Source organism: Convolutriloba macropyga, chromosome 4, assembly GCF_964194025.1.
Source record: "Convolutriloba macropyga chromosome 4, txConMacr16.3, whole genome shotgun sequence".
NCBI classification, from domain to species: Eukaryota; Metazoa; Xenacoelomorpha; order Acoela; family Convolutidae; genus Convolutriloba; species Convolutriloba macropyga.
Window position 1 is genome coordinate 35,565,817 of NC_134471.1, and position 22,259 is coordinate 35,588,075.

At 31.9% G+C, this 22,259-nt stretch overlaps 1 protein-coding gene across 1 annotated transcript in view; it reads right to left on the reverse strand.

Moving 5' to 3' along the window:
- Positions 1-22,259, reverse strand: part of LOC142337640 (uncharacterized) — a 173,572-nt gene that overhangs the window by 121,465 nt on the left and 29,848 nt on the right. Inside the window, exon 3 of the mRNA XM_075387024.1 lies at positions 7,021-7,174. Within this exon, the coding sequence (XP_075243139.1) occupies positions 7,021-7,174 (154 nt within the window). The remainder of the gene's footprint in view (positions 1-7,020; positions 7,175-22,259) is intronic.

Consider the following 22,259-nt stretch of genomic DNA (forward strand, 5'->3'; position numbering starts at 1 on the left):
TATAATTGTCGCGATTGTCATGGTTGTCTTGATTGTTGGGTTTACCTTTAGTTAAACCTCAGCCATATTTTTTATCTCCATCCCCTAATATACGTTTTATTGTTCTATATCTATTACTTCTCGTATCACCTGTTCCTATATCATATCTAATATCTAGTAAAAAACTTTTAATTTTGTTTTCATCTTCCTCGAGATCATTATATTTTACATTTGGATTAGTAAGAAAGTTAATAAACCCATCTGAAAATTCAAATATATTATCTTCAACTATAAATGCATTTTCTTGATAAGTTACTTTTACTCTATTCATTTTAAATTCACCAATATCTATATCACTTAAAAATAACTTTAATTGAGGGTTCGATTGATTTGTCATTAAATGAATAATATAAGCTGTGTCTTTATCTACTATAATTCCGGGTCTATCTCGAGTTTCCACTACGGCTTCATGGGACTTCGTCCATGCTTTATTAGACTTCATTTATGCTTTATTAAACTGGGAGCCGGCTTGCTGGATAGGTTTAATTTGTTTATCCAGCTCTTGATTTTGCCAATCTAGAGCGCTTAATGTTTATTCACCTAATGCTAGATTCTGTTCAAGATTCTGCTCATTGTTTGCATTTAGTGTATTAGTTAGAGGATCAAACAACTCTTCTATCTCACCATAACATTCTTGTTGTCTTAATTTATCTTCTAATCTATTCTTTCTGTTTAGTTTTTCTAGTTTATTTAATTCAATGAGTTTATCTAGCTTACTCATTTTTTATTTGTTAACAAAAATAATTTGTATTATGGGAGAGATAATGATACATAATATACTAACTACTAACTAATAATTATGTTTTGTATTCATAATCATATTCATATTTATTTTTATATTTATTTTTATATTCATAATCAAATTTATATTAACCGATCATTTTATAATCTAAAATCAGCTTCAATTAGCTTTCTATCATCATTAAAGTTAGTTCTAGAAAATTATATATTAACAGGTCTTTATTATATTTATTATCTTTATTATCTTTTTTATCTTTATTATCTTTATTATCTTTTTTTTTCTTTAATATCTGGCCCTAATTTTATTAATAGCTCCATTGGAGTAGTAATTATCGTTTTTATTGAATCGCTTTTGAAATGATATAGATTCTCATCATGAGGATAGTTTTAATATAATTTACATAGATGTGACATTATTTTTATCCTTTATCATCAAAGTTATTCAGACTTCTTTTACTAGTTTTAATTGTTGACATCTTATCCCCAAATTTCTGTATTCTACATTCATCTACAATTCTTTCTTTTTTATCCATTAATGCAATATAGTAGTCTTCATGTTTGCCATTGTTTTCTTTCCTTATTCCTTTCTCTTTCGCTGTTCTGTTCTGCCCCTGGGAAACCAAGCTATAGGTCTTTAGTTTTAATACTATGAATTCTTCTATCTCTCTACTTCCAAATTCATGTTTGAATTTACCTGGAACTTTATTGTTGGTTTTGATCGGGGTATCAAGATTGCTTAAGTCCATGTATTTATCATCAACATTACCTTCACTAAAGCTTATTACAAAACTCTCAGTATCCATATAATGCAGCATTAGATCTTTGAGTGATGGTTGTAATACAACATAAAAGAATTCATACATGCAGAATTTGCGAAGTTCTCATACTGTTGAGCCCAAGTATACTGGTTTATCGTATTGTTTTTCTTTTCGATAAAATTCGAACTATCATTCTAATTACATCTTTACATGTGGGTTTACTAACAGCTTTAAGTATTTCATAATCAACGGTTAGAATTTTAGCTTCTAAATACTTTAATGGATTCTCACAACTTTTACCAAATAGGGAAATATTCATTAATTTGAATATATCCCTCTCAGCCTCAGTCTTAGCTTCTGCTCTCATTTTAGTATTGAGGTCATTATAATCATTAATAATATAATCTTGTTTAAATTTAAATATTCTATGAACTTTAGTAACCTTTAAACCCATCTTAAAAACAAAATTTAACATTCGATATTCTATTGGATATTCATATTTTTTATTCTGATCTAGTATTAGTTTCTCGCTTTTTGACGAAGTTGGAGGTCTTTGTTTATATCCTAGTTCATTATTCTCTACTTCTTTTGTATGAGGTAGTAGTTGGAAGTTGGTACTTTTATCTTTACATTCATTAGTATATTCTAATTCACAAATAAGCCAGTAGCCTTAATCACTATTATTATCAGTGTTTAACACCTTGTCTAGAGTAGTAATAGTAAAGCTGAAGTCTTTATATGGTAGCTTTTGCATTAGTTCATAACCAAATAAATTATTAGCACCGATGTACCATATGGACCTTTGATTTTGACTCTGACTTTGCCTTTGACTTTAAGTATATCTATTACCCATAACACCACATATACCACCTCGCATTGCACTAATGAAATCTTTTAGCATTTTTTCATGTTGTAATGTTTCTAATTTGACTTCTCTTAGTTCTAGGAAACAATCAAAGCTGAAACCAGGTAGAGTGATATAACGCAGCGGATTGAGTTTATTTATGTCTATGTTTAACTTAACCAATAGATTGAGGCAATGTTCTAATATTCTGACATCAATCTCCATATACTCTAGTGTTAATTTTTCACCTGTTTTCATACTATTAGAATTATTAACGTTATCAACATTGGCTTGAGTTGGTAGCTTGGCAGTTAGCGATGATCTAAAGTCTTCTATTGATAGATTGCCCAATTTATTATTATAGCTTTCTCCATCCTTAAAGTACTCATAAGGATATAACGTTTTACTTTTAACTTGATAAACATTTGCCATTTTTATCCAGAGACATTGTCATAAAATTGTAACTGTCTATAAACTTTAGTATACCTACTATAAACATTTTAGCTTTACCATCAGTACTAGGTAATACACCAACTCTTCTCTTATTATTTTTCTGATGAGATATCTCATTGAATATTAGATTGAAATCATAATCTTTACCATTATGAAATATTACAGGAATGAAATTTGGCTGTTTTTAGTTTCAGTTACAAATATTACATACATTGCAGGACCTCTATATTTACCTGTTTGGAGGCAGTGATCTCTAACTTTATTAATGCATGTTTTGCTACAAATATGACAGGTGTCATTGGCTTCATGATATAGTTTATCTTCTTTATTAAAAATCATGGGGATTTTTAACTTGAAATTATTCTCAGTTTCTTTTTCCAATAGATCTTTGACATAATCTTTGATAGAGTCTGGACCAAAAAATGATTTGTAATCACCATTGCAACTGAAGCCAATGGCAATAGGTACATGGTCAGATATTTTATATAAATTATCGCCAATCTTTTTATTAATGCTGTCCATATAACATTCAATATCGCTATTGATGACATTTTTCACTTCTTGTTGTTTGTAATGTTCTTGAGTTTGATTTGTTTTAATTTAGAGCATACAATCTTTGGTTTGATTTGTGTACAGCATTCACTAGTTCCATATTTTTGTTGAGTGGGAAACCAAAGAGAACAATTATCACAAAACCAATACTTCGAGTTTTTAGTATTAGGTCTTTCCAATAATACTTCTACGTTTTTAATTAAAGCGGCGGGTTCATTCCAGACTAGTATTCTTACGTTCTTACGACCTTTTAGAAAGTTTGACCATTTCTGTAACATTTCTACTTTATTTTCAATTATAAAATCAAATGTTGATGTTATATTTATTCTGTATTCTTGTTAAATAATCATAAGTGTTTTCATTAACTTCCTAGTCATCAACTAGATTATTAATATATTTACTTCCTCTAGTTGCATGATCAGCTGCAGGGAATCATGCAGCAGCTGTAATACATAATCGCAAGAAGTTAAAATTATTGTTTCTAATATTTAATATTGCTTTCGTTTTACTCTTTAGTCTGGGTGGTAGCTCAGTATAAGATCCTAAGGATGGCTTAGTTTTTTCTATGTTTAATTGCACGTCTGATATTCCAATAAATTCATAATTGTAATCATAGCCTTCATATGTTTCTTTAACAAGATCAAGCCATTGATTTCGATGATTCAGTTGATGGTCTTTAGTCATATCTTCATCCGTTCTAAAGTTTATTTTAACAGTCTTTGGGCCCCTTTCTTCACCATCTTCACCACCGGGTGCTCTGTTTCTATATAAGCAATTAGCAGTGACCTTATATTTATAAGATTTAAATGGTTTAAACTCGTCTAATATGTAATCGATTGGCTCATTAACATCCCTGATAAAACTGTCATCAGATATATTAATTTATAACTGTTTTTGATTGAAGCTTGATTTAATATAAAAATTATTGTCCTGGGCTACGTTTTTCCTCCAGTGTTTATTCATGTGGGTTTGTAGACCTATATCTTTTTTAAACTTTGGCCACAAACCCAAAATAGGACTACAGTTTGGGGTTTAGCCCTAGTTTCAAGTTTAGTCCCAGTTTCAAGTTTAGTCCAAGTTTCAAGTTTAGTCCCAGTTTCAAGTTTAGTCCCAGTTTCAAGTTTAGTCCCAGTTTCAAGTTTAGTCACAGTTTCAAGATCAGTCCCAGTTTCAAGTTTAGTCCCAGTTTCATCAAGATCCATAATCATATCCCTAAGTCTTTTCTGGTGGTCACTCGATAAAGTTTGAGTGAGAAAATCCTTCATTGAATTGAAAGATAAATTACAGATATCACAGAAGTTTATATAGCTGTTTGTTGAGTGAGACATGGTGTATTTGAAAAAAATGAAAAAAATGAAAATGAGATAAGTGTAAAAATAAACCTTGGAAGGATAGTTGTATTGATTGTAAAGAATTAGATTACTGTTGTTATATATGTAAGGATATAGTTTAAAGTAAAAGATTACATTAAACGTTAGGGAGAACATTATAATGATCGTAATCAATATCTAGAGTGTTATATGTATAAGGGTTATAAGCATATTTCTTTGTTTAGATTTAGAAATGGAAGATGTAGATTATGTATTTATCTGCATATAGATAAAAACATACCAACAATAGATTCAAACAATTTGCTGAAAAATTTAATATAAAAGTTTAGAGTTAAGCTGAAAAACACTAATCACTGTGTTTCCACCGGTCTCTGTGTTTTTGACTGTATACCCATCACAGTGTGTCCCATATACAGTCACAGAGCAGGGGTCATCCTTTTTAAGAACTGTGAATTCGGTTTTTTTTTATCTCACTTAGTTTTAAAGTAATTCATCAAATCCTGGAAGGCGGTTTCGCCGATCGGAGGACTTTCACTGCAGTCAGTGAGGAAGGAACCCCAAACCTTCCGTTTGCAAAAGCATTGCTAAAGCAACTTAACTAGACTCGATGATTTAACCACTATAACAAGTGAGACAGAAAGTTTTAGTTTTAGATTGATTAAATATCAATTAGAGAACGTATAAAAAATTTTATTATTTAAAATTTTTTTTACAATTTTTGTTCAAGTTTTTTTTGCAAGTTGGTTTACGTGCTTTCTACACGGTCTCTCTAGTTACACTAGTACTGGGATACGTTCACTGGAGTGAGTGGGGATAGAACCCCAACTATCCGTCTGATAGCGGTTATTTACCAGCTTAACTCTGTACTAGTGGATTGCACTAAGTGAGACAAGAAATGATAGAATTTGAGGGAATATAAGGGAAAATATAGTGGATACACACATTCAACGAACCATGAATACACGTTAGTGTTGGTTGAATGCGTATAAGTAGTAGTGGGAAAAAGGTGCTATCCAATCAGGCACGAATACACGTTAGTGTTGAGTGGGTGGTTGGATAGAACCTTTTTACCACTACTGTTGGAAGTAGTTTTTTGGTGCTTTCATATATAACGATGGATTGCGATTTGTTTTTCTACAATTCAGTAACTTAGGTTTTGCTTCCTCATTACTTTGTATCGATCATGAACGCTATATTCCTGAATAAGAAACAGATCCCCATTTTACTGGGGATGGTGTCTATTGGATAGTGATCATTTTTCTTGTGCTTTTCTCTTACTTGTGAGCATACATTGATTTCGATAAACCTTTATGCTCGTTTAATTTTTTATTATTTTTTCCATTCAGTTTATCTTACCTTAATAACCTTTGTAGCGCAAAAGCCATTTTCGCTATTCACTCTTAATTTTAAAACGGAGCAGGTCAGTTTTCGCATATAGCCGCAACTTCTCTTTCAGAACTTTGTCCAAATTATTCGTAGCTTTTTAAACAGTATTGAATTTGGTTTCAGGTCTGTAAGTCATACTCTTCGAGAATTTTTTCAAAGTTAGATAAAACAACTGATACAATTATCTGAGCTAATTGTGAGACTGAATTTTGTTTGCAAATATTTAGCAGTTTAGTGTCGACAACTACAGGAGGCCTTCAAACGATCTTCTGCAGAAAATCTCGTCTCAGATATTGTTGATTTTGCTTTGCATTTGAAAAGAGTTATCAGATTGTTCATTTTCTTTAGTTAGTGCACTAAGCGTTTATTGCTTAACAATGAGCATACTAGGCCACCCAGGACATTCCAATGGGTTTCAATCTTAAAGCAACTTCGGTAGCAAGTATTTTTTACCGCATCTGTCACAATTCGTTCATAAAACCATATCTTTCAGCTTTCACTTGCCGCTGTGCTCCAAAAACATAAATATGTACTTTTCATTAGTCTGTTCACAGTTTACGATGATGAGATTCACCTTTACATGTTTCAACTGTAAAATTCACTTCTTAGCGTTAATTTTTTCCCACAGCTTTAACCGCATGAAAAGATTTTTGCTCTACTTTAAAGAGGGGCTTGAGAGTGGATTTATAATCAACAAAAGCCCTCCTCCGCCCTTCACTAGAATTCTTGAGTCTTTTAATAAGTCGAGCTCTGAATCTGTGCGTTGATCGTACTTCACCGCATATTTACCAAAAAGAACTCAATACATTAATCGCAAAGTTTTCAGTGTTTGATGCCATTCATAGGGTTCACGTCTCTACTGTGGTCGGCCTATCCAGAATTGAAAGTCAGATAAGCAGCTTTTTATAAAACCTACCTTGGAACGCAGAAGCACACATCGCGCCTATATAAGCGAGACCCTGAGATGCAGGCGAGTCAGAAAAATTCCGTGTTGTCATCAAAACTGCCACGTCATGATTGACCCAGGTATTATCAGAACTGGAGTGCATGGAGCGAAATTGTTGCAGCAGCTAAAATTGCAATTTTTAGTTCCAACATTCTTCAAGGAGGATGTATACGCGAGGCTGGCTTTTTTCTTCAGACAAATTTTCACTTTTTGTTTACGCATCGTAAAAGAAGAACATCATTTGGTGGCCCTCGGGATCTAGTTTTGATTTATATAAAAAAAGTTGCCGGAAAATTAAAAAAAGAGGGAACACTTCAATCAAAATTTTAGATAAAAGTAAACCGCGAAGTTATTAGAAGAATTAGTTAGGTTAAAGGGAGGTTTGATAGTCACGATTAATTCTTTACAGTCTCAAAACTAGAAATTAACGATTTTAACTATTTGACCAAAAATGTCGGAAAAAATTAATTACTTGTTTTTTCTCAAACTCAATTTTTTTATTGTTACTCCCTTTTCTGCTGATTAAAAACTACTGTAACAACCAATGTTTCTCTGTATCAACTTGTATCAACTGTTACCTATTTCTCTACCAAAAACTCAACTTCTAAGTTTTTTGCTTCTGAGTTTTTTGCAGAGAGTTTTCTGAACACAATTTTGCAAACTATTTTATTTATTCCAAAACCACGGAGACGTAAAAAACTGGTTTCATGGAAACAACGTCAAATCAACCAACCTCATTATCGAAAATTAAATATGGAAATCATACATTTTTTATTTGTATTCCTCATGTTGTCAGAGAAAATCGTCCTGACTGACTTTCTATAGTATAATGCAATACAAATGAAATTTTTTGGCAGGTAGAGAGTTAATGGATAGCCAGGTTAACAAACTTAATACAATTGTTAATAATTTTTTTTAAAATTATAAGAAATTTATTTTTTACTTCTCTGTGAATTGAAATAACATTTCAAACGGAGATTTCTGGTCTGAGGGTATTTGTGTCAGTTAAAACAAAACAATTTTTTATTGTGAAACTGTTGATTTGAAAATCCAGAGTTTTTCTGAAAGAGGACAAATATCTTCTCTTTCTCAGTCACACAAAAAATATTAAAATTTTCGATTAAAATAAATTAATCCGAAGAGTTAAAAACCAATTCTCTCCAATGCTACTGAATAGGACTTTTTGAGGACATCCTTACATTTATGACGTTTGTATGAACGTTGCCTCACATTTCAAGAAAGTTCCCTTACATGTTAGACACAAGTAGCATTCAAAAATGTCAGCAACCTTAAAAAGTAGAAAAGTTACTTAACTTTAGCTAGAAAAAATTTAAATGTGTTTGAAAACAATTTGATTTGAATTGAATCTAGTTAGTAACACATCTGCAAGATCTTGAACAAAAGTAAATTTCCTGTTTTGCTCTTGAAACATCAAAAATGACAAAAATTTTGGAAAAAAAATCAAAAAATTCAAATTTACGGCAGTTAGGGATATAATTTTCCAAAGGACACCACGCCTAGTTTTTCAACTTAATAAAGAAGATACAAATGAACGATGCGAACCATTGGTTAATATCAGTTTGAAAAGAAAATTTAGAAAAATTTTTTCTGTGTGTCGTGGGTTTTTATTTGTTTGTGCAAGATTGTGGGCGAAGTTATATGTGAATCCGTTTGGTGTAATTAACAATTACACCAAAGCTTGATGTTGTAAAAAAACATAATTTTTTTGAAAGATATTCATAAATCTACTTTTAAAATTTTAGTGTCAATTTTCAAAATTACCAATACATATGCCTCCAGACGTCCACACCTAGTTTTCCAGAATAAACAAAGAGGCCCTAAATGAACAAACTGAACAATTGGAAAAAGTCGGTGGCCAAAAAATTTCGCAAAATTTTTGTGTGGGTGTTTTATTTGTGTGTATGTGTCTGTTCTTTTGTGTGTGTGTACCTATGTGGGTGTATGTATGTGAATACATGTGTGTCGTGTATGTGTGATGTGTTTTGTATGTGTATGTGAGAGACAGATAAAGAGAGAGAGAAGGAAAGAGCTTCAAACCTTTAAATTATAGACATAAATAGAGGCAGTATCCAAAATTTCGAGAAAATCTAAACGCACTCGACTAACGACGGGCGAATTGATCTCAAACCACAGGCCAGCAGTTGGGTTTGGTAGTGGGCAGCTGGGGCTGAGGCAAACGAGCATTGGGGTTGGGGCGGAGTAGGGGGTAAGCGATGTCGGTCGATGGGGGTGCGGGGGTAGGTTTGTGCGAGAGCTGAACAAGGGAGGTCCAATTCGTCAGATTAGAGGAGGGTGGACGGGGGTATCGAGTGGGGCGGGAATTTAGGTTGGGAAAGGTGGGGGATTGGGTTTGAGGGTGAGGTACGGCAGAGGGGGGTCAAACATTTAAGACTAAAAACCGCCCCTCACACTCTAAAAATTTCTCCTCAAAACTGTTTCGCTGAAGCGGTGACTGAGAGACCAGCAAGGTGTCAGGCTCTAAGAGAGCTGACTGCCCACTTAAATAACTCCAAGAGCTATCTGGTTATCCCATTTTTGAGGAAAAAAGTCACTTGGGCCAGTCGAAAAACGGGTCGAGCCAAAAATCTTATAAAAAAGACCAAAAGACTAACTGCTACAAACTTCATTTGAGATCAATTAAAACAATAGAAAAACAAAAAATTATTTGGTACATATTGCAGCTTTAATTTTGACCAAAATCAAACTTCGGTTTCTCAATTCCCCGATACTAAATCTGCGAGATTTGTTTTAAAAAAAATGGTATTTTCATTATGCTCATTACACATCAAAAATTGTAAAATATTTCGAAGAACTTCAGAAATTTTCATCTGAAAATTTTGTTCAAAAATCACAATTACCAATGCAATTGCTTCAACCATTCCACGTCTTAATTTAGAATAAACATACGATGAGTTAATTCAGCGTGACAATCCTTGAATAACGATCAGTTTCCAAAAAAAATTCTTTAATGTTTTTTTTTGGTGTTTTGTTCTGTTGTCGTGTAATTTTTGGTTTGTATAATCTGTGACGTTTGTGTGAATGAGTTCTTTGTGTATGTTCGTTCTAAAATCTGCAACACCTAACTTTTAAGAGTGTGTTGACGAGTTTTCCGAATATCTGTGGTTCAAGCAGCACAATTTTTTCTTCAATTAACATAAGTTGCTTTCGGATATTCCCAACAGTTTCGCAGACAGAATTAAATGGCTGCTTTGGCAACCCTGATATTTATGTTGCAACATACTGTGATACGTACATACTCACAAAAACCATCTTGTTTCAAACCAGTGAAGCAGATTTTTGGGTACAACTAAAAAATTTGTATGATTTGGTCGTAACACTGATTTTCAGAGCTGTTTCGCATATTTGTTTAAATGAGCAGTGACTGGTCATTAATTGATCAAAATCAGTTTTTTTCCCATGTATAGACATAGACTTATGAGAAGACCGTGTACCACCTCAAAAAAAAGTGATATGCAAAAGACCATGCTTGAATAAACTAATGAAAAGATTTTCGCTCTTTTTTATCTTAAAATGTTAAATAAGAGTTACCCCGAGGTCAAAGCTACAGTTTGTAATGTCAAAAATAAAAAACAACAAACACAATTTTTTCTCTGAATAATTAAATGACAAACAGGTTCGGTTGTCGGTCCTCGTGAATATTTTTAATAATATAAACTTTTAAAGCCTGCAAAGTTTTTGTCTGCTGGAAAACATTTCTGTTTTTTGCATCTTATTTTTAACTTTTTCTGATTTTTTACTTTGAGTTCTATTTTTTTTCATAGCAAGTCCCTCTTTTCCAATAAGGAGCAAAACCTCCTATAACTGAATTGTCGATCAATTTCCATCCAATTTTTTCGGAAATAAAATCATAGGTACGGTTGCTTATAATAATTTCATTAACTACCTTTCTTTTTATTGTGGGATATTGTCGGATATAACTGAAACACCTATCTTAGAAAAATTTTGGGGATATGAAGCTTCTGCGCGAAGATTTATGTATTGAACAAGTAGACTATGAGCAGTGTCATCTTTGGATGGAAGAAAGTAAACTTTATGCCCAATATAATTTGCATGTTTTTTGCACAATTTTGCAGCAATTAAAATTAATTATAGTCCGTTTTTCACACCATAAAATGCTGTATCATCTGTGAATTCTAAAAAAAACTAGAATTCCTCCCCATTGATTCACTTACTCCTCCCAGTGATCAATTACTTTAAGTATGATAACTATTTGCCCCAGTACAATAGCTTGTGAAAGATCATTATTGATTATTGTCCAATCTGAATTATTGGTTTGTTACACAGTTCCTTCTTCTTCTGTTGGAAAATATCCAAGGATAATGAATACAAAATTTGCCGAATTCTAAAAAAAATTTATTCATTGCATTTTCTCCAACGTGGTGATTCAATTCAAATTGTAGGAGCAATTTTTGTGTCAAGGCCGGTTTTTGTTTTTGGGATCCAAATAGAGTTTTGTAAATAGTTTTGTTCAAATCTCAATATTCTGTTTCGACGGAAGTCTTCAGGAAAATTTGCAATTTTTTAAGAACTTGAAATTGGCCATTAGTTTTCAGAATGAAGTTTTCTTGTAGATAGGTATTAAATATATTTCTTTTTTTTCAAATATAGGGGATAGTGTTTGTGTTTGTTAACTTGTTAATACCCAATGGTATCCTATAGAAATTTTACAATCCATTAAAACTCAGTAACTTCCCTCATCTAGTCCAGCTGATTTCTGTTTTGGCATTTTGCCAATGACTTGATATGTTTCTTTTCTGATGACTGGTTTGATATTCAATTCATTCCGCTTTTGAATTTTTTAATCAATTATTGTTTGCATAAATGAGGTAAGCTTGTTTTTGATGAACTTATTTCTTGCCTTAGCATGTGGGAGGATGTCAAAGTTCGCTTGGAATACTTGTTAGACGCCTCAGGCAGTGTTTTGCTAACTATCATTCTCAGTACTTTGTAACTCTTAAACAGCACTTCATAAAGATTTTATTCCGTATATTAAACGCGAGATTTTTTTCAGTGATCATTTATGCCGTTCTTGTTATAAAATTTTTGTGTTTTTTTTTTGTTGTCATTTCTGTATTTTTCAAACTGATAATAAAAAAAATTTCAAAAATTCCCAGAAAGATTACTTTTTCTCAATTTGCTTGATATATCAGTGACCGTTCTTGAACAACATTATTGCCGTTGAAATGAGATCCTATATATAATTTTTTCACATTGCAAATATCACTCTTTCTTCTTTTTCTTTGAGAGTATGCATTCAATTTTCATTAATGGTTGATGTAGATCAATTTTTGCCTCTATTATGACTTCTTCGAATCTTCGATTTTCAGAAATGGATCATTGACCAACTATGGACTGTTTCCCTCTCCATTTGTCTATGCTGCTTCAATTTTAATCACAAATTACAGTCCATTGTTTGCAACGAGTTGTCATGTAACTGTTTACCAGCATCTTTGAGAGTATTTAGGTTGTAATCTTGAAACCGGATTAGATCATTATTGCTAGAATGAGCGTTTGAGATTTCCGCTTTTAATTCATCCAGAAAAAATCATCAGCAAATGTGTAGGTTTGAGAATTCGGCCACATTTTTGGTCGTAAATTCCGTTATCAAATAATCCAGAAAAAATGAGAAATTGGCCACAATTTTAATGATTTGAAAAACTCCGAGTAGTGGTTTTCAGATCATATCTAATCTTCACTGAAAATTGTTCCAGTATCCATGAAACTACAACTCTTCTTCTTACTAGTATAGTTATTAACGAAATCGGCTGGACAAAGCGATAACTACTGCATAAAATATAATCCGGTGCTGAGCGGTTTTATGTTCATGAAAGTTTCTGTAACAGCCAGGAATGAAAAAAAAAACGGTCATGAGTTGTCAAAAACTTTGATAACGTTCTATAATTAATAATTAAGCTTCTACATTTCATTAATTTAAACTTAGTAGTAACTTCTGTCAAAAGTTTTATTCCGAGAGCAGTTCTTTTGTTTTTGAATTAGCCTTATGATATTGGCCAGATCTTGTTTCTATATCTCTTATAAAAAATCATTGCTATGACTATAAATATATAGGTATTATTGATGGAATTAAACCGTAGCGAGCATAAATTGTTTGAGTAAATCTTTTTTCTCATATTTGAGTGACATTTGAGAAATTCAATCCCAAATTTGAAAAGAATATTATTAAAATCTCATAAGGTTTTCATGCAAGACTTAAGTCATCTTAATGTAACAGTAAATGTTGGGAATTTTGAAATTGTTCCTAACATTTTAAATACCAAAAGAATGCTTCGCTGTTAACGACTCTTTTTCTCATGGGTAAGAGAATTAATTTCAATCAAATTTAATCCAATTTTCAAATTCTTCTTTAGATTTTTTAGTTGTTTCCGATGTCTGTTTTGAAAATTTGAATTGTAGTAGTGAAACAATGATCGCTTATAGAAGATATTTCTCTACTAGTCGATTTTGCTTTGCTTTTGTTCACATATTGAAGTCAATAATATGCAACAAAGTTGTTATCTCCCACCATTATAGAAAATTTAATTTCAATCTGCAAAACGATTAGATCAAGTGTGCTAGAATAAGCATTTGAGAATTCCGCGTTCATCTTATTGAGAAAAAGTTTTCAAAGGTGAACTTTTGATCAGTAGGCCACATTTTTGAATAAATTGTTTTCAAGAGCCTCAGATACTTCTATCCATAATGGTTCGAAAAAACTTCGAATGATGGTGTTCAAGTCGTTCCTAACTCTAACTAAAAAATGCTTGGGTAACCATATTCCTACCTCTCCTGTTTCCAATTTAGCAAATGACGATCTCGGCTGCTGAATATACCAGTGCCTACTGCATAAAAAATTTTCCGGTGTTTTGGTTTTTAATCAATGTTCCTGTAATAACAAAGAATGACAACAGGTCAAGAGTTTTCCATTATTTTCAGCATCTTGATTATTCAGGCTTTTCAAATTGATTCACTGAAAATTGGTTGTAAATACTTGTTTATATAAGTCTGCTAAAAAAACTAATGTTTCTTTGTTGGATATCGTTTGAGCGACTCTTCATAAACCTCATGATGAATAAAATTCAATCCTCATCTTTAACCTCAAACATCATAAACTTCAAGTCCATGGTTTAGAACGTAGACATTGGATATCGGTAATTTGACTCTATATTAAGCGATTTTTTGCGAGTGATGCAAGCGATTTTTTGATTATGGTCATTAACTTGCTTTGTATTGCAACTACCGCCGTATATAACTTTTTTCAATTTGGAAATGAAAATGAAGGTATTGCATTTTCACTCTTTATTTCACCTTTTTTAAAAGAATTTGTACCTGCTGTCGAAAAACTGTCTGCGTTAGCTCTAAAACTGTTTGATTTCTGTGTTTTCATTGCCAGTAAGAAATCTGTAAACATTTTGTTCCCTCAAAAAACGATTGCTCACGTTGTTTGATGATATAAGGGTTTCTGTGTTTTAAAGGTGTTTGAAATTCTGTTTGCTTGCTTGTTTACCTCTACGTCTTTTCTTAGTTCAGTTATTTCATCTTTGTGCAAGTCATTTGTATGACGCGATGATGTTTGATCTCTCTTAGTTTTCACACTCCTCAGTTTGTTTGTCTTTTTTCCAGTTAGATTGGACAGCGTTTGATATTGTCGCCGGATGCACACGCCTCGCCATGATTAAGCTAGTGACCCTTTCGGAAAAAAAGTGACAACCATATACAATTTTGAACTAAAGACTTAAAACAAATAACTGTTAACGTGCAAAATACTAGATTGGTCCCCATATGAAGAACATTGGTCAAACATAGATTCACGCCTACAGAGAGATGGCACAGTAGGAAGATGATCGAATGGCTTCTGATCGGTTCACACGAACTTCAAATTGAATTCAAAAACCCTCGTAAAGCTACAGGTCGTTCAAAACCTGTCTTTGGTGAGAACTGTTTGAACAGTTAAGCTCTCACTTGTTTATAAAATTTGCATGCAGCTGACTTGCAATTAAGTTCTGATTTTTTTCCTTCTAACTTTTTTCTTCTGACTTTTTTGTGTTGATCTCAGTCTCAACTGGATTCAGTTTTGATGTTGCGGTCTTTTGCCCGACGCAACCTTTCAAAAGAAAAATAATTGATCAATGTTAACTGATAGTCCTATGTTTTACCAACCAAATAAGCAATGGGCTATTTTTGAAAAAAAAAGAGCACAGCATAATCTGAATGAAATAATCCGTCCTATTTTACATATAAGACCTGAGAAGTTTCACTCAACATAGTTTCAAGTGAGCCTAATTATGACATGTATCAAATAAGACCATTTTAGAGTTTAAAGAATTCGGGTTTTGGTTGAATCGGTGACCGTTCTTGAATCTAGAATAAAACCAGTCAAAGATGATCCTAGATTTGGCGCTCTGAGTGTATTTGTTTTGACCCTAAATATTTCAAATTGGTTTTGTCAAAACAAACTTTTAGAAAAACTTTGTGTTTGCCTTAGCTGAAATCCTGATCAATGAACAGTTCTGAGTACGAAACCAACACTTTCATCAAGTGAACTTACTCTGAAAATTCTGATTTCTTCATACCCAACTATCTAATTTTAGAGATGCCTTTTCAGATTCTCCCCTTTTATGCCACCAACCTACGCTGCGAAATCTTCTTGTACCCCGCAGGTAAAAATTCAGGGTAAATCTACTCTTATGAACGTGTGATTGAATTCTAAATAATTAGCATCGATGGATTTAGTGGAGGTCTTGTTTTTTGAGATTTAGGTGACATGTCATCGTTGTTCCAATTTTAGTAGTACAAAATTTTGAATAAAACCTCAATGGGGGGGAACAAACACCTTGGTTACGCATTTTTTTTTTATTTTACAACTGGCTGCGACACTTTACAATTTTTTTGACTAACCTTTGCACTGTTTTTCACTGTTTGCAAACTACCTTTGCACTGTTTTTCACTGTTTTTGCAAATTTTATAGATTTTATTCAAAGTACTAGAAATTTTACCCAAAAGTGCTACAAAAAATTTGCTTTGTTGTGCCCTCAAAGTAGTGGAAAAAACGAGGGTTCCAGCCACCAGCCCAATTTGTCTCATTCCCCTCATGCTAGCCGCATTCGGGGAAATGAGCCAAATTGTACTGGTAACTGAAAACCCCCCTTCTTTCCACTAGTACATACACTATCGAAAATAAAATCAAAATTAAGCTTCAAAAACCGCACATCCGCTCACTCTCAATTTTGCTCATTTTTATTAAAAAAAAAACAACCCAACTTTTCGCATAGAGTCAAAATTTAAATCTCATCAAGGGGAACCAACCATATCAAAAGTAGAGCACTGCACGAAGCCCATCAGGGAGAAACAGCCACACCGATATTATATCTATAAACATGCTCTCTAAACTGATTTCTAGTACGACCAAATCTATATCTTTTAAGATAGATGCACAATCTGCATCTTACATTTCTAAACCTAAAGAAAGAAATATGCTTACAAACTTTACACATATTACACCCTAGATATTGATCTGGATTATCATTATATTCTCCTATAAGTTTAATATAATCTTTAACTTTAACTATATCCTGGCATGTAAAACAACAATATTATAACTCTTTGCAATCATAACACCATTCTTTCCAAGGCTTATTTTTACACTTATCACACTTCATTTTTTTCATTTTGAAAAAACTATAAATTTTCCCCAATAAAATGCATCATGTCTCACTCAACTAACAGCAATGTAAACTTCTGCGACGTCTGCAATTTACCCTTTGAAACAAAGAAGGGTTTATACAGTCATCAATCATACGATTCTAAACATAAAGAATTGTTAGAGTAATGTTTGGTTCTGATGATGATGGGGCTATAACCCCCCAAAAAATTATGGAGATGATCTATGATTCAGATGACGACTTCATCTCTCCCAAACCTTCTACTAAAACTAAAACTGAAACTTAAACTAAAGATAACACCAAAGTTATTATTAGAACTAAACCCATCACTAAACCTAAAACAAAAACTGAAGATAGTATCGACTTTGGAATTAAGTTCAAATTTAAAGAATGTTATGAAGAATTTAGAGAAAAAAAATAGACCTAACTACTCATTCATAGAGTCATAATCGCAAGTATTTAGAAAACACAGAATTTTTTGATATAAACTCTAGCCAGAACATGAAAGAATTTTATATTACTGATAGAGCTGGAAATTACATTGAAGATATAGATGAAGCTAGTAATAACTCTTTAGAGGAAACTAAAAGCTGTTATCAGTACAGAAAAGTTAAGAGTTTTAAATATAAGATCACAGCCGACTATGAGTATGCGAAGAGAAGCAAAGAAGTTAAGACCAAAAAAATAGTCGTCAGCAATGACTATGTTTTTAATAAAGCTATATATGAATATGGTGACTTCAAACAAGGGCTAAAATATGAAAAAGAAAAATATGAGGGTTATGGCTATGATTTTGAGTTTCTCGGACTAAGAAATATTCAGATAATTATTGAACCAACCAAAGCATCTATTGGTAGGTATATATGTTTTCTCCCCGATCTCAAAAACTCTTAATCAATATTAATATACGCAATTACAAATACAACGGCTTACAACTAACTTTTACTGCTTGGCTACATCCCGCTATAGACCAAGCATCACGTGAGAGTAATTATTTATAATCTAATTGAACCAAGACAACAACATGATGATGACTTTGCTTATATAATAAAAATACAGAAATTGTACAATTTTAATATTCGGGTATACACACCTTGTGGTGAGGGGAATGTAGAATTGTTTAAACCAGTGAATGATTTTATTGAATATAGAAAAGATGTGGGAATATTATTTTGGGGAAAAGGACTAACAGAACAATGTGCTCTAATTGAAACAATAGAAACCTTGATAGAAGGACCGAATAAGAGCCAACACAACTTCTATTATTGTAATAGATGCACATTTTGGTTCAACTCTCAACCTAAATCCGACGAACACGAATGTAGCCACCCTTTCAAACCAGAGATTGTTTGTCCTAAGAAAAAGAAAATTACTTTTATAAACGAACATAAACGTCAGAATATTAAAAATATTATAACTGTTGATATAGAATGATGTGTTGTCGATGTCACAACTAAAAACTGTAACTATGTAATAGCCAAACAAAGACCAATAAGTGTGGGTTACATCTGGCAATGGAATTTCAAATACTACTTTGGTCTTGATTGTATCAAAAGGTTTGCTAACGATCTATTAGAAATAGAAACAGAGATTAATTTCAAGCGCAACAAACAAATGATATTTAATAACGAAAATCAATTATATCATATTGCTACAAACACTTGTCATATATGCGGCAAAACTTTTTTTTAATGAAGTAAGAGATCACTGTCATGAAACTGGTAAATATAGAGGACCAGAATGTAAAGAGTGTAATCTAAGATACAAACAACAAAACTTCATTCCTATAATATTCCACAATTACCTGGTAATGATTTCAATCTACTATATAGTGAAGTGTTTAAACAGAATAATGATAAAAGAAAAGTAGATAACATACCACTAGCTGCTGATAAGTCTAAGATGTTTAATATTGGTTGTCTTAAATTCTTAGATAGTTATAACTTCTTTGCTATCCCTCTAGGTCAAATGGCATAGATATATCATTGTAAGACTAACATTATAATCATATGAACACTTTAGCTTAGACTCACAACAAGAAGCTATAGGTAATCTAAATATAGAAGACTTCAAATCTTCTCTATTTTACAAATTACCAACGCAAGAAGAAGTCAATATCTTCAATACAGACAACAGTCATCAAAACTGGTAAAGATCTAACTCTAGAGTATATACAGAACGATGTGAAAATTTTAGACTACTGCATGTATGAATATGTTGAGTTGAGTCTGAAAAAATTCGGTCTCAACCGTCTACACTATGTACGTCTACCTGGTTATAGTTTTGATTGTTGGTTAATGTCAAACAAGCGGTGTTACATTAGATACAGTATAAGATAAGCGAATGCTAGATGATTTTGTTGAAGCAAAGAGGGGAGGTATACGTGGCATAATGGCTGACAGATAGATTGGTAGAAATAGTAATGCTGGAAAATGGACGAAGTCCCATAGCAATAGTGGTAACAATATTAATAGTAATAGTACTAGTAATAGATCCATATGGTATATAGATGCAAACAATCCATATGGTTATGCAATGATGCAAAGGTTTCCCTATAAGGACTTTGAGTACATTTTTACTATTTCTCTAGATCCATGAAGCGGGTTCCTCGATACTATATTAAGTACTCAAGATGATAGTGATCATGGTTACTATAAAGTTTGTGATAATAATTATACTAATTGTTGTAAAAATAGAACAGAGCAACTAGCATTAAGGCCCAATAAAAGAAAGATAAATAATAATGATTTACGCTATAGAAAACAAGACAAAGTTAGAGCGAGAACAGAGAAATTAATCTTAGATCAAAACAACAAAACAGAATATATGGTTTATTAAAGGATGTTAAAGTTCTATGTTAAGATGGGTGTTAAAGTAACTAAAATTAATTGAGTAATTAAATTTAAAAAATATTATATATGTATGGACTATACTCAAATCAATACTAATAAAAGAGCAACAGCTAAAACTGAAGCGGAAAAGGATGTAAGGAAATTAATGAACAATTCACTATATGGAAGAATGTGCATGAATCTTGTACACTTCCTTCAAAGTAAGTTCTTACACGGTGAAGAAAAGTATTGAAATGTATAAGTAAACAAACATTTAAAAATATAACTAGTTATAAGGATCATAGCCCAATTGAATATATAAAGAAAAAATATAATATGATTCTCCAGTATATGTAGTTGTTACCATATTAGAGATAAGTAAATTGCACGAGTATGATATCTTCTGTAGTATTCTTCAACCATCTCTCAAAGATCTACAACACCTTTATATGGATACTGATACTTTTGTATTAAGTTTTACTGAGGGTGATGTCCCTGACGAACACATGCACTTATCCAATCTCAGAAAACCAATCAAAACTAATAGTAAATTTCCAGGTAAAACCAAACATGAATTGGGAAGTACAATAATAGAAGAGTTTATAGCCCTGTCACCACAGACATATAGATTTAAAGATTACCCAAATAAAACTAAATGGAAAAAGGAATAAAGAATTGTAACAATGCTAAACATGAAGAAAATTATAATGCACTAATGTATAACACAAAGAGAATTGTAGATGAAAGTAGAATACAAAAAGTGAGTGATAACATTCCAAAATCAAAAACAAGTAAGGTTAGTCTGAACACATTTGATGTAAAGGTAAACAATATTAAAAGCCATCTTCATAATGAGAATCTATATCTATTCAAAAGAGATTTAATAAATAAAATTAATGCTACTTCATTAGAATTAGATAAAGAACAGCTAGCTAATAATATTCTAGATTTGAGCATTAGTGATGATAGAGAGTTAATTAAGGCTGTAATTAAACTAAACAATGAGCCATAATATATTACTGAGCTAGTTAAACTTATAGAATTAAACAAGCTTCAAAAACAAAACATAAAGAATAGATTAGAAGATAAATTGAAACAACAGGAAAATTATGGTAACATAGAAGAGTTATTTGATCCTCTAATTAAAACTTTTATTAAAGACAATGAACAAACATAAAGAACACTAGATTGGCAAAACCATGAGTTAGATAAAGAAACTAAAGCTATCCGCAAAACTGGTTCACAGATCACTGCGGTATGGAAGAAGTCCAAGAAACTAGCTTACAAAACGAACTGGATACTCGAGGGGCTTGAGAAGAACCACGAGTTGCAATTGATACAAACACAGCCAATACTCTCCATTCAATGGGTTCTCAATCTAACCCCCAATTAAAGTTGAAAATTAGAAAAAGTGGCGAATAGGGAATATGTAAAGAGTGATGTTGATATAACTCTAGAACAGAACGCATTCTCTATTGGGGATAATGTTTATGAATTTTCAGGTGACTTTATTAATTTTCTTACCAATCCAAGTATAACAAACGAGGACATTTCGGATGAAGATGAAGAAAAAAATAGGGAGATTTTTTTTGTGGGACATAAATTATAATATAGGAGTGGGTGATAAAAGAATCAAAAGATATAACACAATAAAACAGAAATTTGAAGCTAGAAGATATCTTCTTTTAGGTACAGATCTTAGTGAAGCAGATTTTCTAATAGACAGACTAGAATAACTTATACTAGAAACAAAAACTGACTACGATGGATTATTTGAGGAAATGCTAGATATATCTAAACAACTATTATCTATGAATATTAATAATCAAGAACAACAATATAATTGTGTTTTTAGTTACTGTAAAAAAAAAATAATGGTGAAAAAACAACAACAACAACAAGACACAACTAAAACCAAACAACAACTACTAGCTAAAGAAGTATTTTGTCCCTGAATAGCAATGTTTAGAAGAGAAAGAAGAATGACATTATATAAAGGTGAAGCATGGTCAGCTGACTTGATAGACAAATCATCTCTAAATGATTACAATAAAAATTACAAGTTTATATTAACTGTTATAGATAAATTCACAAAATTTGCAAGGGCAATTCCATTGAAGATTAAGTCTGGTCTATCCATAACTAAGGTTTAAAAATAGTATTAGGTGAACATAGAAAACCAGAAAAGATTTGTGTAGATAGATTAAGTGAGTTTTATTTAAAAAAAAACATTTAAACCTTTGCTTAAATAATATAAAAGCCAACTGTATTCTACATACAGGGATTTAAAGGCTGTGTTTATAGATAGATTCAATAGAACATTGTTACACATAATTAATAAATCAATGTTCATCAATGGTGATGGTAATTGGGTAGAAAATTTGAATGAATATTTTAAACGAAGGAATCTTGAAAGTAAACCTAGCTACGCTCAACCAAAATTCAGAGTTGGTGATTATATTAGAAATGCAGATCAACGTAGTATCTTTTCTAAAGGATGCAGTTCTAATTGGAAGGGAGAAGTGTTTAAAGGTAATAATTTGATGTTTTAAAAACATAACCACCAACATGTAAAATAGAATATATGAATGAGGAGACAATAGAAGGTAAATACCATGAACAGGAATTTTTAAAATTTGAATTTGATTTTGATTTTGAATCAAATAAAAAAAATTTT